Source organism: Aegilops tauschii, chromosome 7 (genome assembly GCF_002575655.3).
Source record: "Aegilops tauschii subsp. strangulata cultivar AL8/78 chromosome 7, Aet v6.0, whole genome shotgun sequence".
Lineage (NCBI taxonomy): Eukaryota > Viridiplantae > Streptophyta > Magnoliopsida > Poales > Poaceae > Aegilops > Aegilops tauschii.
Window position 1 is genome coordinate 649,717,516 of NC_053041.3, and position 20,943 is coordinate 649,738,458.

The 20,943-nt window shown below is 45.0% G+C and overlaps 1 protein-coding gene across 1 annotated transcript; it reads left to right on the top strand.

Moving 5' to 3' along the window:
- Positions 1 to 16,742: 16,742 nt before the first annotated feature.
- On the top strand, positions 16,743 to 18,282 carry LOC109747163 (uncharacterized). Its single transcript, XM_020306250.4, has 4 exons — positions 16,743 to 16,899; positions 16,992 to 17,094; positions 17,519 to 17,732; positions 17,909 to 18,282. The coding sequence occupies exons 1-4, from the start codon at positions 16,786 to 16,788 to the stop codon at positions 17,967 to 17,969; spliced, it is 492 nt and encodes a 163-aa protein (XP_020161839.1). The 5' UTR covers positions 16,743 to 16,785; the 3' UTR covers positions 17,970 to 18,282.
- Positions 18,283 to 20,943: the final 2,661 nt, after the last annotated feature.

A 20,943-nucleotide genomic window follows, 5' to 3' on the forward strand; every position in this document is an offset into this window, starting at 1 on the left:
GTTGCCAAGCACAGCGCCAGCGGCCGACTCGGCCATTAACTTCTCCCGGCTCTCCGCTCCATAGATGGAATGCTTCTTTTTTTGGCGGGAAAAGAGATATGGAATGCTTGGCAAGGGATGAGTGGGTGCGCGTGTTGGCCAAATCTTCTTCCGTACAATCCTCGCAAACTTATGTTTCGATCCCAAGAATGTGTCTTTCTTGGTTATGTTTCGATCCCAACAATCCTCGCAATCTTTTTTTGTATAGAACTCCTCGGATGTTATTTGTCCACCAAGCTTTGCAAGCATCCATTACATTTATTCATAATTATTCACACAAAGTTTCAGATTTTTTCGAAATGTTTTGCTACATTTTTTTTGTGTGGGTCCACCGAACTGGGGTTGAGCCACTACTTCCCCCCAAATTTTTTTCCCTTTGGTGTAACATCCCGGCAAGATATTAAGATGCATGCATGGGTTGCGTGCCTTGCTTGAGATGGGGTTTAACAATCATTACTTCCATATATGAGCTTGGTCGTCTTGAAGTTTGATTAATTTGATTCGGATTGGAAAAGAAACTGAAATTCGCAGTACAGGCCTTTCCAGAGTTATTAACTATTATTGTACTACCTTTTTTAGGGAATATCATAATTTAATTACTACTCCTATATCTTTGGAAGTTTGGATGGAGACGGGCCTGGGCCTCTGCATATAGCTAGTGCCACTGAAACTGCACGGACGGGCCTGGACTTCTCCTGCAGCTGGGAAAAGAGATACATTGCCCTACGTCCTAGTACGGGGGCTGCTCGATCTCTCCCATCCTCCCTAGATCCGATCCGATCCGATCAATGGGGTGCATCCCCTCGCGCGCGGCGTCTCGGTCCGCCGCACCAACGTCCACGCCGGCGCCCGCGTCCGCGTCCAAGCCCAGCCCATGGACCGCTCTACCGCCGGAGCTGCTCCTCGAGGTCTCCGGCCGCCTCCAGCACGCCACCGACTTCGTCCGCTTCCACGCCGTCTGCAGGCCGTGGCGCGACGCGGCCGCGCTGCTCTCCCGCCCCACCTGCCTGCCGTGGGTTCTCACGTCGTGCGACGACCAGATGCTACACTCCATCGTCGACTTCCATCACCCCCTCCAGACTCCGCACGACCATGACCCGCACGACATCGTCGTCGTGGAGCCACCAGGGGCGCCACGTACCAACAACAGAAACTGGGTGGCTAGCGCGGATGGGACGGCTACCTGGCTCTTTGTTGCGAGTCCCCGGCCGAGACTCGTCGACATTCTTACCGGAGCCGTCAAGCCCTTACCTCCCTTACCAGACGATGAAAGAATGTTCATGGGGAATTTGCGGGGCGTCGTCTACGGAGATGGTACTGTTTTTCTCTACAACTTCAGTAACAGCTTCCCCTCAGACTCCTTTACGGCGGCTATGCTGTGCCCGGGCAGTGCGACATGGACGGTCATGACAAAGAGGCTGAAATTGTTAGCACAACCCTATGCCATGTATCATGATAGCAAGGTCCTAGTGTTGGATGGTGATTCTCTGTGGTGCTTTATGATGACGACGAACTACGAAGGCAACATCAGTGATGTTAACGGCGACGATCTCGATTCAAGGTGGGGTCTAGACGGGGATTTAAGTTATCTTCATGAATGCAGCTACATCTTGGAGTCACACGGTGAGTTGTTGTTGGCATCTGTCATGGTGAAACGGTCTTTGAGTGGTTACGGTTGCAGCAATCCGGCGCCCATGCTGCGGGTGACATTGCGCACGATGCGGAAAGAACCATCCAGTGGCAAGATGCAATGGGTGGAGATAGATGGCCGGAACCTAGGAGACCACGCCTTGTTCCTTGGATCTCCCGCTAGCCTCGCGGTGAAGCTGGACGAAGGCGGCGGGTGTGCCTACTTCGTCTTTTGGGGCGGCGTGTTTAGGTACAGCTTTGTTGATGGCGAAGCCAAGGCCATGAAATGGTTGCGTCCTGATTGTCGTCCTCATGAGGCATGTGTGTGGCTTCGCCCCAGCCTATCATTTACTCCCATCAAGGAAATTAAAGAAAGGCTTTAGGCTCGGAACAACATGAAAAGGGAATAATTTTGTAAGTCAAATGGAGAAACTGTAATTTAGTAAGTCTGATTTAGTTTGTCTTGAATGTTGCTTTAGTTCAGAATCATATACTTGTAAACGACTCTTGGTTTTGCTTCAAGGACGGGTAAGCTTATTCTTTATAGTGTGTAAATCAATAATTGCACGTTTGAGAAAATTACATAACCATTTTGCCATAACTTTGTAATTTACTTGCAAACATGTCCATATAATACCGCTTTATTTAATACAATTATAAACTACGTCTCCACCAGAATAAGCCTGATTTATAACTCCTCTTCCAAATTCATTTTTGTTTAGCTCTGGACCACAATTTCAATTAAGGCATGGAGAGCTTTGTTAATTTTAGAAACAGTTACATTGTTCTTTTATCAACGACGGTAATAAAAAGCTAAGGTGCCATCAAAAAATACACTAAGGTACTAGCATCCCACATACAATCAATACGATTTGTAAAACTCTGCGTAGCCAGCGTATGCACTACACAATTAGCTTCCCTCGGACAATCTTCAAATGCGATCTTTGCAACTCCATACGAAAGTAATATGCTGGCATACAAAATAGCCGTTAAGGATGTTCACGAGTGACCTCTAGCGAGCAATGTATACTTGGATAGCAAGTTGCTAGACCGAAGGATGAACTTGTTGAACCCATAAAGTTGCACTAGACTTGGTCCCACTCGGAGGATGTAAGCTTCTTCCATGAATCTGTCTATAGCTACCTTGGATGATGCTGCCATAAACTTCCGTCGGCTGTCGCGCACGATAGCAACCATGCTTCCCTTTCCCTGGTCATCATTGTATGCAACATCGGCGCTAATTTTCAGATAACTTCCGGCGCACAGGACCATTCCACATGCCCCTTTGCTCCTCATACTTTCTAGGCTCTCCGATAATTGGTTGCCAGAACTCCTATCCACAATGCACTGCAGTTAGCCGGTTGTATATCCTCACCGTATCCACAGGACCATTCCACACATCCCTTTGCTTCTCATACTTTCTAGGCTCTCCAATAATTGGTTGTCAGAACTCCTATCCGCAATGCACTGCAGTTAGCCAGTTGTATATCCCCACCGTATCCACTGGACCATTCCACACGCCCCTTTGCTCCTCATATTCAACGAGCAAGCGAGTGAGTCCTTGGATGATCAAAAGCATTTTTTTAGAACACTAATTACGAGCAGACCTGGCCAAACGGGCATGGCACGACAAGGCATGTTTAGGCTCGTACATAAGCGGGCCGGCGCCCGTGCTTTGCCTCGCGCCCTCAGCACGACATATGAGCTAAAGGGACCGGTTCGTGTGCTTTTCCGCCCTTGGGGCTGTTTGGGCCATCTAGGGCTCAAATTCTAAAGAAAAGAGATCACTAGTAGAAAAAGGGTCAAATGTCAAGCACATTAGTGTCGGTTTGCTTTTGAGCCGGCACTAATGTGTGCATTACTGCCGGTTCCAACGGCTAGCCAGCCGCTTTCATTAGTACCGGTTCGTGGCCGACCATTAGCACCGGTTCGTGCCACGGACCGGTACTAAAGTGAGTGGTGGCAGGATGTTGTCAGTCCGGGGCCCCTCCAGCACCTTTAGTACCGGTTCATGGCACGAACCGGTGCTAAAGGTCGTCCTACATAAACCCTTCGTCCACCCGAGCTCGCTCTGTTCTTCCCTTTCCTCTCTCCTCTCTGTTCTTCCCCTCTTCCTCTCGAGCTCATCACACATTTTGCCCAAAATTTGTCAAGATTTGAAGGCCCCCATCCATTCAAATGATCACAAAGGTTAGCAACTTTGTCCTTTCATCTCTCATTGCTAGATTAGCTCTTGCAATGCTTTGTATAGTGATTAATTTATGAGTTTAGTAATTTGGTAGAAAATATATGTGCTAGTATTTGATTTATATACAATTTGTGGTCAAAACTAACACTTAGTTTGCATATGTAGGTGTGGTTTACTTAGTGCCTTCTAAATCTCCGTCGTAACCACAGTCGATCGCCCGCACCGTTCCGTCGCCGGCACCACCTTGTGGTGAGCCTCTTGTTCATGAATGTTTTACATTACCAAATTGATGTTTGTGTGATTTGGATATATAGTTACTCGTATAATTATCTTACCCGTACGTTGTTTGTTATACATAGTGCCATGGTTTTGATATCCGTCCCCGTCGACCCTCGTCCTTGTTATGATTCGGATGTGGTATATTCTCTTTTAAAACTAGTTGTTGCATTTCGTGTTTATAACAAATTATGCCCATCAAGTTGACATAGATATTTTTGTCTAGGAGGTTTGTGAACCGGAAATTCCAACCGACCCTATTGTCGAGAGGTTAAATTTAGTTGAAAGAGAAAACGAGTATTTGAAAGAAAAATTGAAAAGAACTGAGGGGGAGAAGATGGAATTGGAGTTGCATGTTGCCGATGTCGTCGATGATCACAAGATCAAGATGGAGAAAATGCGCTTGAAGATTAGAAAGATTAGAAAATATGCCATTGATAGTGAGGCTTGATATCATTATGTTGTTGGATCAATTGTTACCTTAGTTGCGATCTTGATCGCATTTGTTGTTGCATTCAAATTCTTTAGTTAGAGAGTTATTTGTTTGTTGCATTTAAGTCTTGTATGAACTTTATGTATGAACTTGTATTAATTTGGTCTATTCGGTGTTGTGTAACGAAGATGAGCCGACAATGGATGTACGATGACCGATGCTCTCCCGAGTTCATTAATGGCGTGCAAACTTTTCTGCTTGCGGCTGAGGCAAACAAGCGGGCAGATGGTTTTATGCCTTGTCCATGTTTAGTCTGTAAGAATGATCACAATTACTCTACGTCAAGAACCATTCACGTCCACCTGTTTAAGTCCAGTTTCATGCCCCACTATAATGTTTGGACCAAGCACGGAGAAAGAGGGGTTACGATGGAAGACAATGAAGAAGAAGAGGACGACGACAACTATCCTGGCCATGGGTTCCCTGAATACGATGATACAACAATGGGGGAAGAAGCTGAGCCGGCAATGCGGGAAGAAGCTGAAGAAGAGGCATCAAATGAGCCCGCTGATGATCTAGGTCGGGCCATTGCCGATGCAAAGAGAAACTGCGCAAGTGATTTGGAGAAGAAGAAGTTGCAGCGCATGTTAGAGGATCACAAGAAATTGTTGTACCCGAATTGCGAAGCTGACAAGAAAAAGTTGGGCACCACACTGGAATTGCTGCAATGGAAGGCAAAGAATGATGTATCTGACAAGGGATTTGGAAAGTTGCTGGTAATGATAAAGAATATGCTTCCAAAGGACAACGAATTGCCCGAGAGTACGTACGAAGCAAAGAAGGTTGTCTGCCCTCTAGGGTTAGAGGTGCAGAAGATACATGCATGCCCTAATGACTGCATCCTCTACCACGGTGAGTACGAGGATTTGAACGCTTGCCCGGTATGCGGTACATTGCGCTATAAGATCAGGCGCGATGACCCTGGTGATGTCGAGGGCGAGCGCCCCAGGAAGAAGATTCCTGCCAAGGTGATGTGGTATGCTCCTATAATACCACGGTTGAAACGTTTGTTCCAAAACAAAGAACATTCCAAGGCGATGCGATGGCACAGAGAAGACCGTAAGAAAGACGGAAAGTTGAGAGTACTCGCTGATGGGTCACAGTGGAGAAAAATTGAGAGAAAGTACGGGAAGGAGTTTGCAGATGACGCAAGGAACGTATGGTTTGGTCTAAGCGCAGATGGCATTAATCCTTTTGGGGAGCAGAGCAGCAACCATAGCACCTGGCATGTGACTCTATGTTTGTATAACCTTCCTCTTGGTTGTGCATGAAGCGGAAGTTCATTATGATGCCAGTGCTCATCCAAGGCCCTAAGCAACCCGGCAACGACATTGATGTGTACCTAAGGCCATTAGTTGAAGAACTCTTACAGCTGTGGAATGGAACAGGTGTACATGCGTGGGATGAGCACATGGGGAAAGAATTTGACCTAAAGGCCTTGCTGTTCGTGACCATCAATGATTGGCCTGCTCTCAGTAACCTTTCAGGACAGACAAACAATGGATACCGCGCATGCACGCACTATTTGGATGATACCGACAGTATATATTTGGACAATTGTAGGAAGAATGTGTACCTGGGACATCGTCGATTTCTTCCGAGCAGGCATCCCGTAAGAAAGAAAGGCAAACATTTCAAAGGTGAGGCGGATCACCGGACGAAGCCTCGCCACCGTACTAGTGCTGATGTACATGATATGGTCAAGGATTTGAAGGTAGTCTTTGAAGGGTCCTGGCGGACAACCTGTTCAGAATGACGCTGGCGGACGCGCACCCATGTGGAAGAAGAAATCTATATTTTGGGACCTGCCCTATTGGAAAGATATAGAGGTCCGCTCTGCAATCGACGTGATGCACGTGACGAAGAATCTTTGCGTGACCCTGCTTGGCTTCTTTGGCGTGTATGGAAAGACAAAAGATACACCTGAGGCACGGGAGGACCAGCAACGTATGCATGGAAAAGACGGCATACATCAGGGTCATGCCAGCTACGCTCTTACCAAAGAAGAGAAGGAAATCTTCTTGGAATGCCTGCTCAGTATTAAGGTACCGTCTGGCTTCTCGTCGAATATAAAGGGAATAATAAACATGGTAGAGGAAAAGTTCCAGAACCTAAAGTCTCATGACTGCCACGTGATTATGACGCAACTGCTTCCGGTTGCATTGAGGGGGCTTCTACCGGATAACGTTCGATTAGCCATTGTGAAGTTATGTGCATTCCTCAATGCAATCTCTCAGAAGGTAATCGGTCCAGAAATCATACCAAGGTTAGAGAATGATTTGGTGCAATGTCTTGTCAGTTTCGAGTTGGTGTTCCCACCATCCTTCTTCAACATCATGACGCACGTCCTAGTTCACCTATGCGAAGAGATTAGCGTTTTGGGTCCTGTATTTCTACACAATATGTTCCCCTTTGAGAGGTTCATGGGAGTCTTAAAGAAATATGTTCATAACCGTGCTAGGCCAGAAGGAAGCATCTCCAAGGGCCATGAAAATGAGGAGGTCATTGAGTTTTGTATTGACTTTATTCCTGACCTTAAGCCGGTTGGTGTTCCTGAATCGCCGCATAAGGGCAGACTGGATGGAAAAGGCACGCTAGGAGGGAATCAAAAAATATGTATGGACGGACATTCTCTCACTGAAGCACACTACACAGTTATACAGAATTCCGCCTTGGTGGCTCCGTATATGGACGAACACAAGAATTTTTTACGCTCCAAACACCCGGAGCGGTCTAATGACAGGATTACACGTGAACAAACCAGGAGTTTCGCCGGCTGGTTGCAGACACGTACCATGCATGACGCCTCTATTGAAGATGACATGTACTCGCTGTCCCAGTTACCATCTTCGAATATAATGACTTTCAAAGGGTACGAGATAAATGGTAATACATTTTACACGATCGCCCAAGATAAGAAGAGCACCAACCAAAACAGTGGTGTCCGCTTTGATGCAACAACCAAGACGGGAAAGGAAACATATTATGGTTACATAGAGGAGATATGTGAACTTGACTATGGACGTGATTTGAAGATCCCTTTGTTTCGGTGCAAATGGGTCAATATGACACGATATGGGGTAACGGAAGACCCGCAGTATGGAATGACAACAGTGGATCTCAACAATCTTGCGTATGCAGACGAACAATTCGTCCTAGCTAATGATGTGGCACAGGTTTTCTATGTGAAGGATATGTCTACCAAGCCGAGAAAAAGAAAAGATAAGGAAGCGAATGCATCATACGATGAGCCAAAGCGCCACATAGTTCTTTCTGGGAAGAGAAACATCGTGGGAGTGGATGACAAGATAGACATGTCAGAAGATTATGAAAGTTTGATGAAATTGCTCCATTCACAGTGAATATTGACCCGAGCATCCAGTTAAATGATGAAGATTTTCCATGGCTACGGCGCAAAGGGACATACGCGAAGAAAAAGTTTCACACCCAAAGATCTGGGATGTGATCGGCTTCACTATCATCAATTTCTTCTGTGTTTCACACCCAGGAGGGAATCTCTGTAATAGTTAGGGTAGTTATGTGTTTTGGCATTTGAAACGCGAAGAAATTTTATGTGCAAACAAATTCTTTCATGCATTTACTGATTTTTTTCAGCTAAATGACCCTGAAATTGAAAAACATTTCAAATGAACTCAGAAAAGGTTGAAAGTTGGCATGGTATCATAATTTCCCCCACATAGCATGTGCAAAAAAGTAGAGAGGGTTACCGCAAAAACTGGATGCACTTCGTGTATAAAATGGACAATCTCTTTCGAAGTATCAGGGTTTCGGACGAAAACTCATCCGTTACAAAGGGATTTCATTTTTTAAATAACCTAAGCATTACCAAATTGAATATAATGATAAAACACACTAATATTAAACATAAGAAAAAAGAATCACTGAAAATCTATTTTCAAAGTTAAGTTATTCACAAACTAGTGATTCACACAAATTTCAAATAATTCAAAATGTAAACTATTCAAATTTGTAAACTACCGGCACTAACAGAAAGTCTGTAATTTTTTGTACCTAAAGCAAAAATATTCCCAAAGAAACTCTAAATACAGCAAAAAACAACTCAAAAATAAATAAACCAAAAATAAATAAAGCAAAAAAATAAGAAAATAAAAAAGCCCACCTACTGGGCCAGAGCGGCCTGCATACGACTAGAAACCCAACCTGTAGTTGGGCCAGGATGCAGGCCCGCAAGCCCAGTAGGCCCACGGGCAGAGTAGGAGAGGTAGGCCCAGAAGGCCTGCTATTGAGAGGAGCTCAATGCAGTGCCCGCGTCGGGGCTTATAAACTGGTCCTGGCGCTCCTCAACTAGCGAGGTGGGACTAAACTTCTGCGCCCCTCGCCTGGCAGCGCACACCCTTTAGTACCGGGTGGTGGCTTTAACCGGTACTAAAGGGGGGGTCTTTAGTACCGGTTGGTGCCACCACCCGGTACTAAAGGGGTGCCCTTCCCGCCGCTTGGGCTGGCCAAATTTGACCTTTAGTACCGGTTGGTGGCTCCAACCGGTACTAAAGGCCCATCCTAAATAAGCAGCACTTAGAAATTTCATCAGTATTCATCTGCTTCTTCTCCTCTGCCCAGTCGCCCGCTGCCCCCCGTCGCCGCCCCCGTCGCCACCCCTCGTCGACGCCCTCGTCGCCGCCCCGTCCCCGTCCCCATCGTCGCCATCCGCGTCATCGCCGCCCGTCGCCGTCCCCATCGCCGCCCCCCCGTCGCCTCGCCTCGCCGGTGAGCGCCTGCCCCGGCCGCCATGTCCACACACAGATACACATTGTTAATTAGTTGTAAAATTGTTAGTAATTTTTATGTTTTTAGTTATAGAAATATTTATAGAAATGTTAGAATTTTTTTTGTTTTTTAGTTATAGAAATATTATTAGAAATGTTAGAAATTTTTCTGTTTTTTAGTTATAGAAATATTTAGAGAAATGTTAGAAATTTTTCTGTTTTTTGTTATAGAAATATTTAGAGAAATGTTAGAAATTTTTCTGTTTTTAAGTTATAGAAATATTTATAGAAACATTAGCAATTTTTCTGTTTTTTAGTTATAGAAATATTAGTTATATATATAGAAATGTTAGAAATTTTAGAATTAGTTTTAGTTAGATGAATTAGATTAATGTCAAATTGTTAGAATTTGCATATAGAATTTTAGTTATCACAATCCAATCATTTAAAAAATGTTACTTTTTGCGGGCATATAGTATTTGTTCTCGACGATGCCCGGCCTGCATCCTCGCCGTCGACCCGTTCGCGACGACGTCCGGCTGACCCATGTCCGGGATTGGGCTCCGCTGGGCTGGCACTGGGAGGTGCTACCTGGAGGGGCGCGCCGCTTGGTGAGGAACCCGGCCTCGGGTCCCGTCGTCGATCCTGATCTCCTTTGGTGGCGTTCGTGTGGGCCACATTCGGTGCAGAGGAAGCCGGCCCCGCCAGAGGTGGTGCGTCGTCATGTCAGGGAGGAGGACGAGCACGTCCATCGCTACATGGCTGCTATGGACGTCAGGTTCTCCAATACCTGGCAGGTTCTTTGGGCAGATGACCGGAGATATGATCCTGTGATGGTTCCTTGTCTTTGGGTGTCCACCGCCCGCGCCCCAGGAACCGCGAGTGGCCTAGATTCTTCTATAGTATTCGATCTTTATTAGCTACCTAGCCAGTGATGTATTCGAGATTATATATTATTCGAGACGATGTATTTGAAATTATATATTATTCGAGACGATGTATTCGAGATTATATATTATTCGAGACGATGTATTCAAGATTATATATTATTCGAGTCGATGCATATTATGTACTATATGATTCAGTTTTTCCTTATTGATTGCATCCATGCATTGTAATTTGAATACTAAATTGTTTTATATTTCTTCTGTATTAGTTAAATAAAAGCTATGGCAGACAATACCGGCAGAGAGGGAGAAGAGGCTCTGTTCGAGATCATACGCAGCCCTAGCAGGCATCTAGTGATCATCACATGTTTTTTTATTTGAAGATATATTAATGAATCGATCTTTCTTCTTTCAGCCCTCCGGATCGAGCAAATCTGCTTCTACAGAGCAGGACAAAGCGCGGCCCGAGCAAAAAGTTGAAGGAGGGTGTAAAGTACAACATCGATTCCATCAAAGCTAGTGGCGAACCCCTCACGCCTAAGAACATTGCGAGCAAGTTCGTTCGTCAGTGCGGAGTTCTTGTGAAGGACCAACTCCCGATCTCCATTCAAGAATGGAAAGAGCCAAAAACTAAACGCCCGGATGTTACTTGGGTCGACGACAGAGCAAAACAAAAGCTTTGGGAATCTCTGATGGAACATTTCACCCTACCAGATTATTTCACTGATGCAGATGTGCAGAAAGTCAAGGACGCTGCTCTTAAGAAGATGGCAATTGCATTCAACACCCACAAGAAAACTGTATGGGCCAACTACCTCGCTGCAGAAAGGAAGACTCCAAAATTCAAGGGAACAGTGGAGAAGCAAAGAGAACACTGGCCCGCTTTCGTGAAATTCAAGGAATCAGAATTATCTAAGGAACGGTCGAGAAAAAACAAGGCCAATGCCGCAAAAAAGACGCAGTTCCATAGGCTGGGTCCAGGTGGCTACGCGGTGGCAATGCCTAAGTGGGATAAGTCTGAGCAAGAGATGGAGGATGCAGGGGTCACTCCGGTTACTAGGAGCTGGCCCCCCAGGTGCAGAACTTGGTTCTATGCGCATGGGGGGCGTTGGATCCGAAGACAGGCCTGGTTTCAAAGAAGGCAAGTCTAACGGAGCAGAACAAAAGTTACTTGACGCAATAGAAGATGCTCGAAAGGGGGTGTTCACGCCCAATAGAGAGAACGACGAGCTTACGCGCGCCCTGGGAAATCCTGAACACCCGGGAAGAACACGAGGCAAGGGCGTTATTCCCTGGTATGAGGGCTTTTTGGAATGGAACGACGACTACAGGACTCGTGCAAGAAAGAAGATGGAGGAGGAGAAGAAGAGGAAGCTGGAGGAGGAGCAGAGGAAGCAGGACGCGGAACGCCTTCAAGGCCTAGAAGCATGGCACGCGGACTTGGCACTCAAATTCCAGCAGCAGCAGCAGCAGCAGATCGACTCACTTAGCCAGGAAAGGGGGTCTCAGCAGCGGTAGCAGCAAGCGGATGATCATCCAGCATTGGATAGCACCGTCTCATCCATGCCGAGAAGCAGCGTTGGTTCCGCCCCGGGCGACGCACTGCTGGATACATACCCTGTGGATGAGATCATAGAGAACACTAACCGTGAGCTACACTACAAAATGAGGAACACATCCATGAAGGTGGCAAACGCCGTTGCTTTTACAATTACCCCCGAAGCAACCTTCCATTGCGCCCCGATTCCAGAGGGCTATGCTCGTGTCTTGGTTGATGAGGTGGTGGGCCCATATTCGGGGCTAGAGCTTGACATTCCTGAAGGTGACGACGAGCAAACACTGGGAGAGGCCATACATCGTTTCATCCTATGTGAAAAAGGATTGCATCATCTTTCGAAGTCCACCGACACCGCGTCTGCCGACTCCTCCTCGAAGTCCGCCACCATGTCAGCAGACTCCCGCTCCTCCAAGTCCGCCACCGTGTCAGGCCACACCTCCTACTTCAAGTCCGGCACAGCGTCAGGCCACACCTCCTGCTTCAAGTCCGACACCGTGTCAGGCCACACCTCCTGCTTCAAGTCCGGCACAGCGTCAGGCCACTCCTCCTGCTCCAACTAAGCCACGTCAGCCGTCTCCGCCGCCTAAGCAATCGCAGAAGAGACACGCCGCAGCTATGGTGCGTAGCGGTACGAGTCGAGGTACTACAGAAAGTACAGGCGGAGACAAGCGATATAAATATGGTCCAAGCAGCCTCGCTCCTCTTCCTCAGAGGCCTTACGACATGACCGAGGAGCAAAACGATGCAATAGTGCGGGCCGAAGTGGACGCTCATTTTCGACCGAAACCAGCAACGCCGCCGAGGGAGAAAGTGCCTGAGGAAAAGATTGACCACTTCATTCGTATGGCTAGACCACCAGCTCCCAAGCCTGTTGACTCAGACTATGAGTGCCAAATCAAGAAGGTGCATCGAGCACGACTACAGAAAGAAGCGAGCTCGAGCTCGAGCCAACAAGCAGCTGTCAAAAAATGCGGGAAAACCGTTCCCCAGCTGGGAGAACAGGCGGCGCAATCGACCCCCCCCCCCCCCCCCCCCGCTTGTTGTGCCAACAACACATGAGAGTACGCGCGCCCAATATTATTGTGGGCAAACCGTTTACATTCCCGAGCTGGGCGATGTGGTAATAACCGAGGAGCATATAATGCAGGCTGAAATGCTCAAGATCACTGTTGGACAACTCCTCGAGATTGAGCCCATGCCTCCGCTTAGAGAGGAGGAAATAAAACGAAAATATTTCCGGGGCCAACCTTTGGTCGAGCCCGAGGAGGTCAAGAACCTCCCAACGAGAATGTATGAATTGCATGATTGGTACATGAAAATTACCAAGATTTCCAATCGAGAGTCCCTCATGGTGCAAGTCGAGGAAGATCATTACGTCCATAAGAAAGCTCTGGCCATTGAGTATTCAGTACTATTTCAGTTATTCAATCAAGATGCACTCGACAAATCTATCGTCAGTTGCTATTGTCTGTAAGTGATTTCTTTCTGTAATTTAAGTCTCAAGCTAGCTCTAGTGCTCATTGATTGATCATTAATTACATGTAATTATATATCCTCACTATATATTCTTTTCTGTGGTATTATGCAGGATGAAGATGTATGAAATGAAAAAAGCTGGACGCTATGGCATTGGGTTCATTTACCCAAATACCGTTAATGAATACACATGGAAATTGGAATGGTGTAGACAAGATGTAGAGAAATGAATGCTAGAGTTCTTGAAGCGCCTCAATAGCAATGAAGATATACTACTTCCTTACAACTTCGAGTGAGTCACACTGTCTTGTACTACAAATTCTGTTTTTGCTTACTAGCTAGATGTTAATAAGTGTATAGGGTTTAGGGCTATAGTTGATTAGTGTTATGCACATGCCCGCTTAATTTATACATGCAAACGTATGCGCATGCAGCTTCCACTGGATCTTGTTAGACATTAAAGTTGACGAAGGAAAAGTTGAAGTACTGGACTCACTATTTAAAAAAATTAGTGACTACAGCATCGTGAAGGGGATAGTCGACAGGTTATTTCAATCATTATTAACTATATCTCGGCCTATTTAGTTCGTCATTTCCTGATATAAACTATTTTTAATAACCCCTTTATTAATTTTCTTTGCCGGCGGGCAGGGCTTGGGCAAAGTACATCAAGGTGACTCCAGGAAAATGGCGACAAAAGCTATGTTGGTATCGACCCAAGGTAAGTAATTAAGTAGTACTAGCTAGCTTGCTACCGTCTCTTTAATTCTTGTTTCAATACCATTAATTAATTAACATGCTTGATTAATTATTATCTGATTAAATTCTATTGTCGTAAAGGCCCTGAAGCAGGCGCCGGGGACTGAAGTGTGTGCATACTACGTTTGCGAGAACATTCGCATGATGGCGTCCGAAAGGAGCAGATCTGATAGACAGGACTGGGTACGTTTGCCAGAACACTATTCACAAATCTTACATGATTGTCGATATCTAGTCACACAACTAATACACATGCATATTGATCTCCTTCTTAACAGTTCAAAGAGGTGCCGGACAAGTTCCTATCAGAGGAGCGCATACGAGCACTTCAAGAGGAAATAGCTGGATTTTTGCTCGACCAGGTCATAGATTCCAAAGGAGAATACTATTACCCGCTACCGCCCCATGAACCACTTGTCATCGTGCTCCGAAGGCACCAAGGCAACATGTAGGAGAAATTGTGTGTATATATATATGTGTGTGTGTGTGTGTGTGTGTGAGAGAATAATTAATGGTGGTTGTGAGACATTCGATTATATATATATATATATATATATATATATATATATATATATATATGATCGGTTCTACAAGAAAATCTATTTATATATATGCATAACGTGTACAATATGTAGTATCGTAAAATACCAGCAAACAAAAAAGAATTAAATGAAAAACACAAAATTAATGGAAAAATAAAAACTAAAACCAACCCCCCCAAACGGGGCCTTTAGTCTCCACTCCATAGTGCCGGTTGCAGAACCGGCACTAAATGCCCTTACGAACCGGTGATAAAGGCCTGTTCTGCACTAGTGGATGGGCCTTAGATTTTGAAAAGAAAACTGGACCGTGCCGTGACGACACGCGGGCGTCGCCCGAGCAAGGCTCTATGTGGGCCGTGGGCCAGGCATGGCCAGTTTGGCCGTGTGCCAGGCCAGGACCAATACAATCCAAGCTCTTGTGCTGGCCCGCGAAGCACAGGCCCATTGGCCTGCTATATGATGGTTACACCCTCTCCTTTACTTCCTTCTTTTGTCCCTCTTATCGCTCTTACGCAATCCGAAGCAATGATCGCTGGGCCTCGCTGGATATCTTGGAACAACACAAGCCCTCTTGACACGCAACAGCCTCAACACAAGACGGATCCAGCACTCTGTCAATGACCAGAATTGACGCATCAAGAAACTTTCCTTCATCATCGCAGAGTATAGTTGCTACTGCACTCTTAGTTTCAACAATTGTATAGCAACGTCTAGTGTGTAAGTGTTGTTCTGATCCCGAGTTCATGTAAACTTGGATGAACAGTAAAATTGAAATTAAGAAAACCAATCAAAACATTTGTCAATGTTTGACAAGAAATTCAGAGTTTTTGAATTTCTTCTATTGTTTTGATTTTACTGTTCATATGAGCTCACATAAGCTCGGGATCAGAACAGCCGCGTCCCGTCTATTATTGGTCTATTGGTCTCTCCTAATCAGGCTTCATATTCAGGTGAAAGACTCAATCAAGTTGGGCCTGTTAGCCCACCAAAGCCCACAAAGACCAAGCAAAGAAGACACACAAGCAAACATCGCTCCCACACGTCTGCTTCCCATCTTTCTCCTTAGGGCACCACCCGCCGCCTGCGAAACCCCACCTCCTCCTCTGACCGCAGAGAGCATCGCCAGCACGAGGAGTCGCAGTGGCTCACAACCCTCTCCGAGCCCGAACTCGTCAGTGACGCTGCCCCTTTCCGGTTTCGTGGGCGCGTTGATAACCACTCGAGCTGACGGTGTTTGGTGACTAATTAGCAGTAAGAACTAGCGCAGTAAGTAACTAATTCTGAAATGTTGAACAACATTTTTTTGAAATGTGAACAATTTTTTAAAGAAATGAATTTTAAAATAAGCTGAACTTTTCTCAGTAAACAAACACTGAACTTTTTTCAAATACCGACTGAACATTTTTAATATATGGTGAACTTATTTTCAAATGCGCACTGAAAATGTTTTTGATACTTGATGAATTTTTTTTATATACAGTGGACAAATTTTTGAAAAACATGGACACACTTATAAAATTCCAAACGTTTATGGAAATTTATATATGATGAATTTTTTTAAATATGTATTGAATTTTTTTAATATACGTTGAACAATTTTAAAAAATACACACCGAACATTTTTGCGATATAGGTTGAGCAATATTTAAATACGCACTGAACATTTTGGTGATATACGCCGAACAAATATTTAAATACATTTTGTGATATGCGCTGAAGAGTTTTCAAATACACAATGAACATTTAAAAAATACGTTGAACATTTTCGTAATATAGGGTGAACATTCCTTAAATATACGATGAACATTTTTTTATAAACACGCAATAAATTTTGTATAACACACAAAAAAGGAATAAAATGAAATAAAAGAAAAAAAAGGAAAAAAGAAGAACACAAAAGAAAAGAAATAGGAACAGAAACAAAAAAAGATCAAAAAGAAACAGAAAAGAGATGAAACAGCCTCGCGACCTTGTGGAGAGGGAGCTCACGCTTCAGCGAAGGCTCGTCCTTTTGACGCTTACGAGCGTCAAACAGGGATTGCCCGTGGCGTCTCCATGAGCTTCGTAGTCTGGCGAGAGACTTAATAAAGTTGGGCCTGTTAGCCCACCAAAGCCCACGAACACCCAGCTAAGATGACCCACAAGCAAACCTCCTCGCTCCCACACCGTCTTCGTCCCCTCTTCCTCCCCCTCATGGCGCCTCCCGCCGCCGGCGACACCCCACCCTCTCCTCCAGTGGACGCAGAGAGCAGCGCCAGCACCGAGGAGGAGTCGCGCTGGCTCGCAGCCCTCTCCGAGTCCGAGCTCGTCAGTGACGCCGCCCTTCTCCTCGCTCTCAATTTCTCGCCTTTATTACGACATGTTTTAATGGTGCCGCGGTGGTGGTGATGGTGGTGCAGGATTTGCTCGTCAGCCTGAAGTTGCTGGCCGTGAAGCGGGCGGAGACGTCCGGCCGCCCCCACCTCGCCGACGCCTTCGATCTGCGCACCCTGCGTGCCCTCGGTACTACTCCCTCTGCTTCTATTGCTCCGCCGCACCTCCCCGCAGCAACAACAGCAGCAATTAGAGAAAAATCTGTGTTAATGGTGTGCTGGTCTAACGTGCAAATTTAGTTAGTTTGTTGCCATGTCATGTTAGGACATTCAGCTGGTTCTGTTATTCACAATGATCTGAATTTGTGTGCCAAAGGGACAGATTTTGAGCACAGCTATGAATTCATTGCATAGGGGATTTTTCCTGACTCAGAGTTGCAGTACATAATGGTCTTCAGACAAATGCAGCTTAATCAAATGTTTATGCACCCAGGTGTCCTGCCTCATGACCAAATTGATAGCTCCCCGGTCTGTAGGCTGCTCATGTATGGTGCAATCAATCTCTTTGCTGACCAACAACACGCTAATTAATGCTTGCGCTTTGCTTTTCGCAGGTGTTGTTTTGCTGGAAGATTTCAAACAACGGCTAAGAGAAGAAACCTCACTTGATGCAATCCTTCTTGATAGACTTGCGCTATCGAGGGATCCTGATGCGGATTGTACCGTCAGTTGTAATAGTAGTGATTCCAAGGTGTTCAGGCAGCACAGCAAAGATCAGCCAATAAAGCCAAGTGGTGTCAAGAAAAAACGAAAGCGGACACATGATGGGTAAGTTATTTGAGTATCTGATCAGTTTGGCTGAAGAAGTTTGATTGAATTTAGCTCATACTGATTGACTATACGCGGTTACATCTTGTGCTGAAACTTGCTCTATTTTTCAGAACTTGGCTGCTCTTTTCGAAGTTCCTTACGATGCAGTTATGGTATGTTTTTGTCTGATGCAGGCGTCATGGAGAGGCTGTGCAAAGGAGCAAGAAAAGAAGAAAAACAAGCCAGAGGAGATAGCGGCGATCATAAATCGATTGCGACGATTTTCCTCAAGCTAGCGATCTAGTGCAAGCACCACCAGATGCCGTTGAGCAAGATGATACAGAGGCTTGGAGCTGCTGCTCTTGTCAATTTTGCTCTACCTGTTGTTCTCTATCTTTCCGGCTTTTCTTCGTCTAGATTAACAAGATGCGACGAACTCGACTAGCAGATATATAGATGCCCCTTATGTTGGTCAAAGTTTTATTTTTTGCTGAGTGGATGTAACCACGCTCACTGATGAAAGGTATTACAATTGTCATCCCTCTTCTTTGCACCACGTCCGTTTTAATTTTGGGCTGTTATGGCTGTGCATTGCTCATCTAATTTCCAGTCATAGCCCATAGGTTGCAACATTTTGTGGCTTTGAGTATAACTTGCCTCAGGAATATGAAGTGAATGTACAGTTACAAGGGCAGTTTGCTGAAAAATATTTAGTTAATTGTTTCGCCTTCAGTTCAAGACTGCAATTCATGGCATGATGAATTTCTATCAGGCAGGGCAAATCAAGCCCATCAGTTAGGCAGAACGAGAGTTTAAATAAAAGGCAATTAGTGAATCACCTAGGTGGATTAGCTGCTGAATTACTGAATCATGAGTTCGATTTCCCATCATCAAACCAAACCATGACAGCAGAACAAGGATGGTAGATATAGGTTTTTCTCATCTGAAATTATAAAAACAGCAAGGTAGCAAGTGGTAGAAGTGAGCGTAAACGGTATTGCAATGGTAGGAAACAAGGCCTAGGGTTCATACTTTCACTAATGCAAATTCTCTCAACAAGGATAATATAACTAGATCATATAACTATCCGTCAACATGCAACAAAGAGTCACTCCAAAGTCACTAATAGCGGAGAACAAACGAAGAGATTACTGTAGGGTACGAAACCACATCAACGTTATTCTTTCCGATCAATCCATTGGGCTACCTATAAGTGTCACAAACAGCCCTAGAGTTCGTAGTAAAATAACACCTTAAGACACACAGTAACCAAAACCCTAATGTCACCTAGATACTCCAATGTCACCTCAAGTATCCGTGGGTATGATCATACGATATGCATCACACAATCTCAGATTCATCTATTCAAAACAACACATAGAACTTCAAAGAGTGCCCCAAAGTTTCTACCAGAGAGTCAAGACAAAAACGTGTGCCAACCCCTATGCATAGATTCCTAAGGTCACGGAACCCGCAAGTTGATCACCAAAACATACATCAAGTGAATCAATAGAATACCCCATTGTCACCACGAGTATCCCACGCAAGACATACATCAAGTGTTCTCAAATCCTTAAAGACTCAATGCGATAAAATAACTTCAAAGGGAAAACTCAATCCATTACAAGAGAGTAGAGTGGGAAAAACATCATAAGATCCAACTATAATACCAAAGCTCGCGGTACTTCAAGATCGTGCCAAATCAAGAACACGAGAGAGAGAGAGAGAGAGAGAGAGAGATCAAACACATAGCTACTGGTACATACCCTCAGCCCCGAGGGTGAACTACTCCCTCCTCGTCATGAGAGCGCCGGAATGATGAAGATGGCCACCGGTGATGGATCCCCCCTCCCGCAGGGTGCCGGAACGGGGTCCCGATTGAATTTTGGTCGCTACGGAGGCTTGCGGTGGCGGAACTCCCGATCTAGGTTATTTTCTGGAGGTCTGGGGATTTATAGGAGAGGTTGGCGTCGAGAACAAGTCAGGGGCCCCACGGAGAGTCCATGAGGCACAGGGCACGCCCCAGGTGGGTGGGGGCGCCCTCCACCCTCGTGGGGCCCACGGGACTCCCCTTCGATAACTTTTCGTTCCAGAATTTTTTATATTCTCCAAAATAAATCTCCGTTGATTTTCAGCGCATTCCGAGAACTTTTATTTCTGCACAAAAAACAACACCACGGTAGTTCTGCTGAAAACAGCGTCAGTCCGGGTTAGTTCTAACCAAATCATGTAGAAATATTATAAACATGGCATGAATACATCAAAAATTATAGATACGTTGGAGATGTATCAATGCCCAAGGCACCCCAAGGTAATATTCATGGAAGATCCAAGCAACTAAGCTTGGGGATGCCCCGGATGGCATCCCCTCTTTCGTCTTCGTTCATCGTTAAACTTACATGGAGCTATATTTTTATTCACCACATGATATGTATTTTGCTTGGAGCGTCATTTTATTTTATTTTATTTTATTTTGCTTTCTGTTTGAATAATATCCCAAGATCTGAAATTCTTAAATGTTAGAGAGTTTTCACATAGTTACATAATTATTCGACTACTCATTGATCTTCACTTATATCTTTTGGAGTAGTTTGTCATTTGCTCTAGTGCTTCACTTATATCTTTTTAGAGCACGGCAGTGGTTTTAGTTTGAAGAAATTGATGAACTCTCATGCTTCCCTTATATTATTTTGAGAGTCTTAAACAGCATGGTAATTTGCTTAGGTTATGAATTTAGTCCTAATATGATGGGCATCCAAGAGGGATATAATAAAACTTTCATATAAAGTGCATTGAATACTATGAGAAGTTTCATTCCTTATGATTGTTTTGAGATATGAAGATGATGATATTAGAGTCATGCTAGTGGAATAATTATGAATTTGATAAATACTTGTGTTGAGGTTTGTGAGTCCCGTAGCATGCACGTATGATGAACCGTTATGTAACAAAGTTGGAGCATGAGGTATTTTTTCTTATTGTCATCCTTTGTGTGGAGTTCGGGATCACGCGATGGTTAACTCCTACCAACCCTTCCCCTAGGAGCATGGGCGTAGTGCTTGGTTTCGATGACTAATAGATTTTTGCAATAAGTATATGAGTTCTTTATGAGTAATGTTGAGTCCATGGATTATACGCACTCTCACCCTTCCACCATTGCTAGCCTCTCTTGTACCGCGCAATTTTCGCCGGTACCATACACCCACCATATACCTTCCTCAAAACAGCC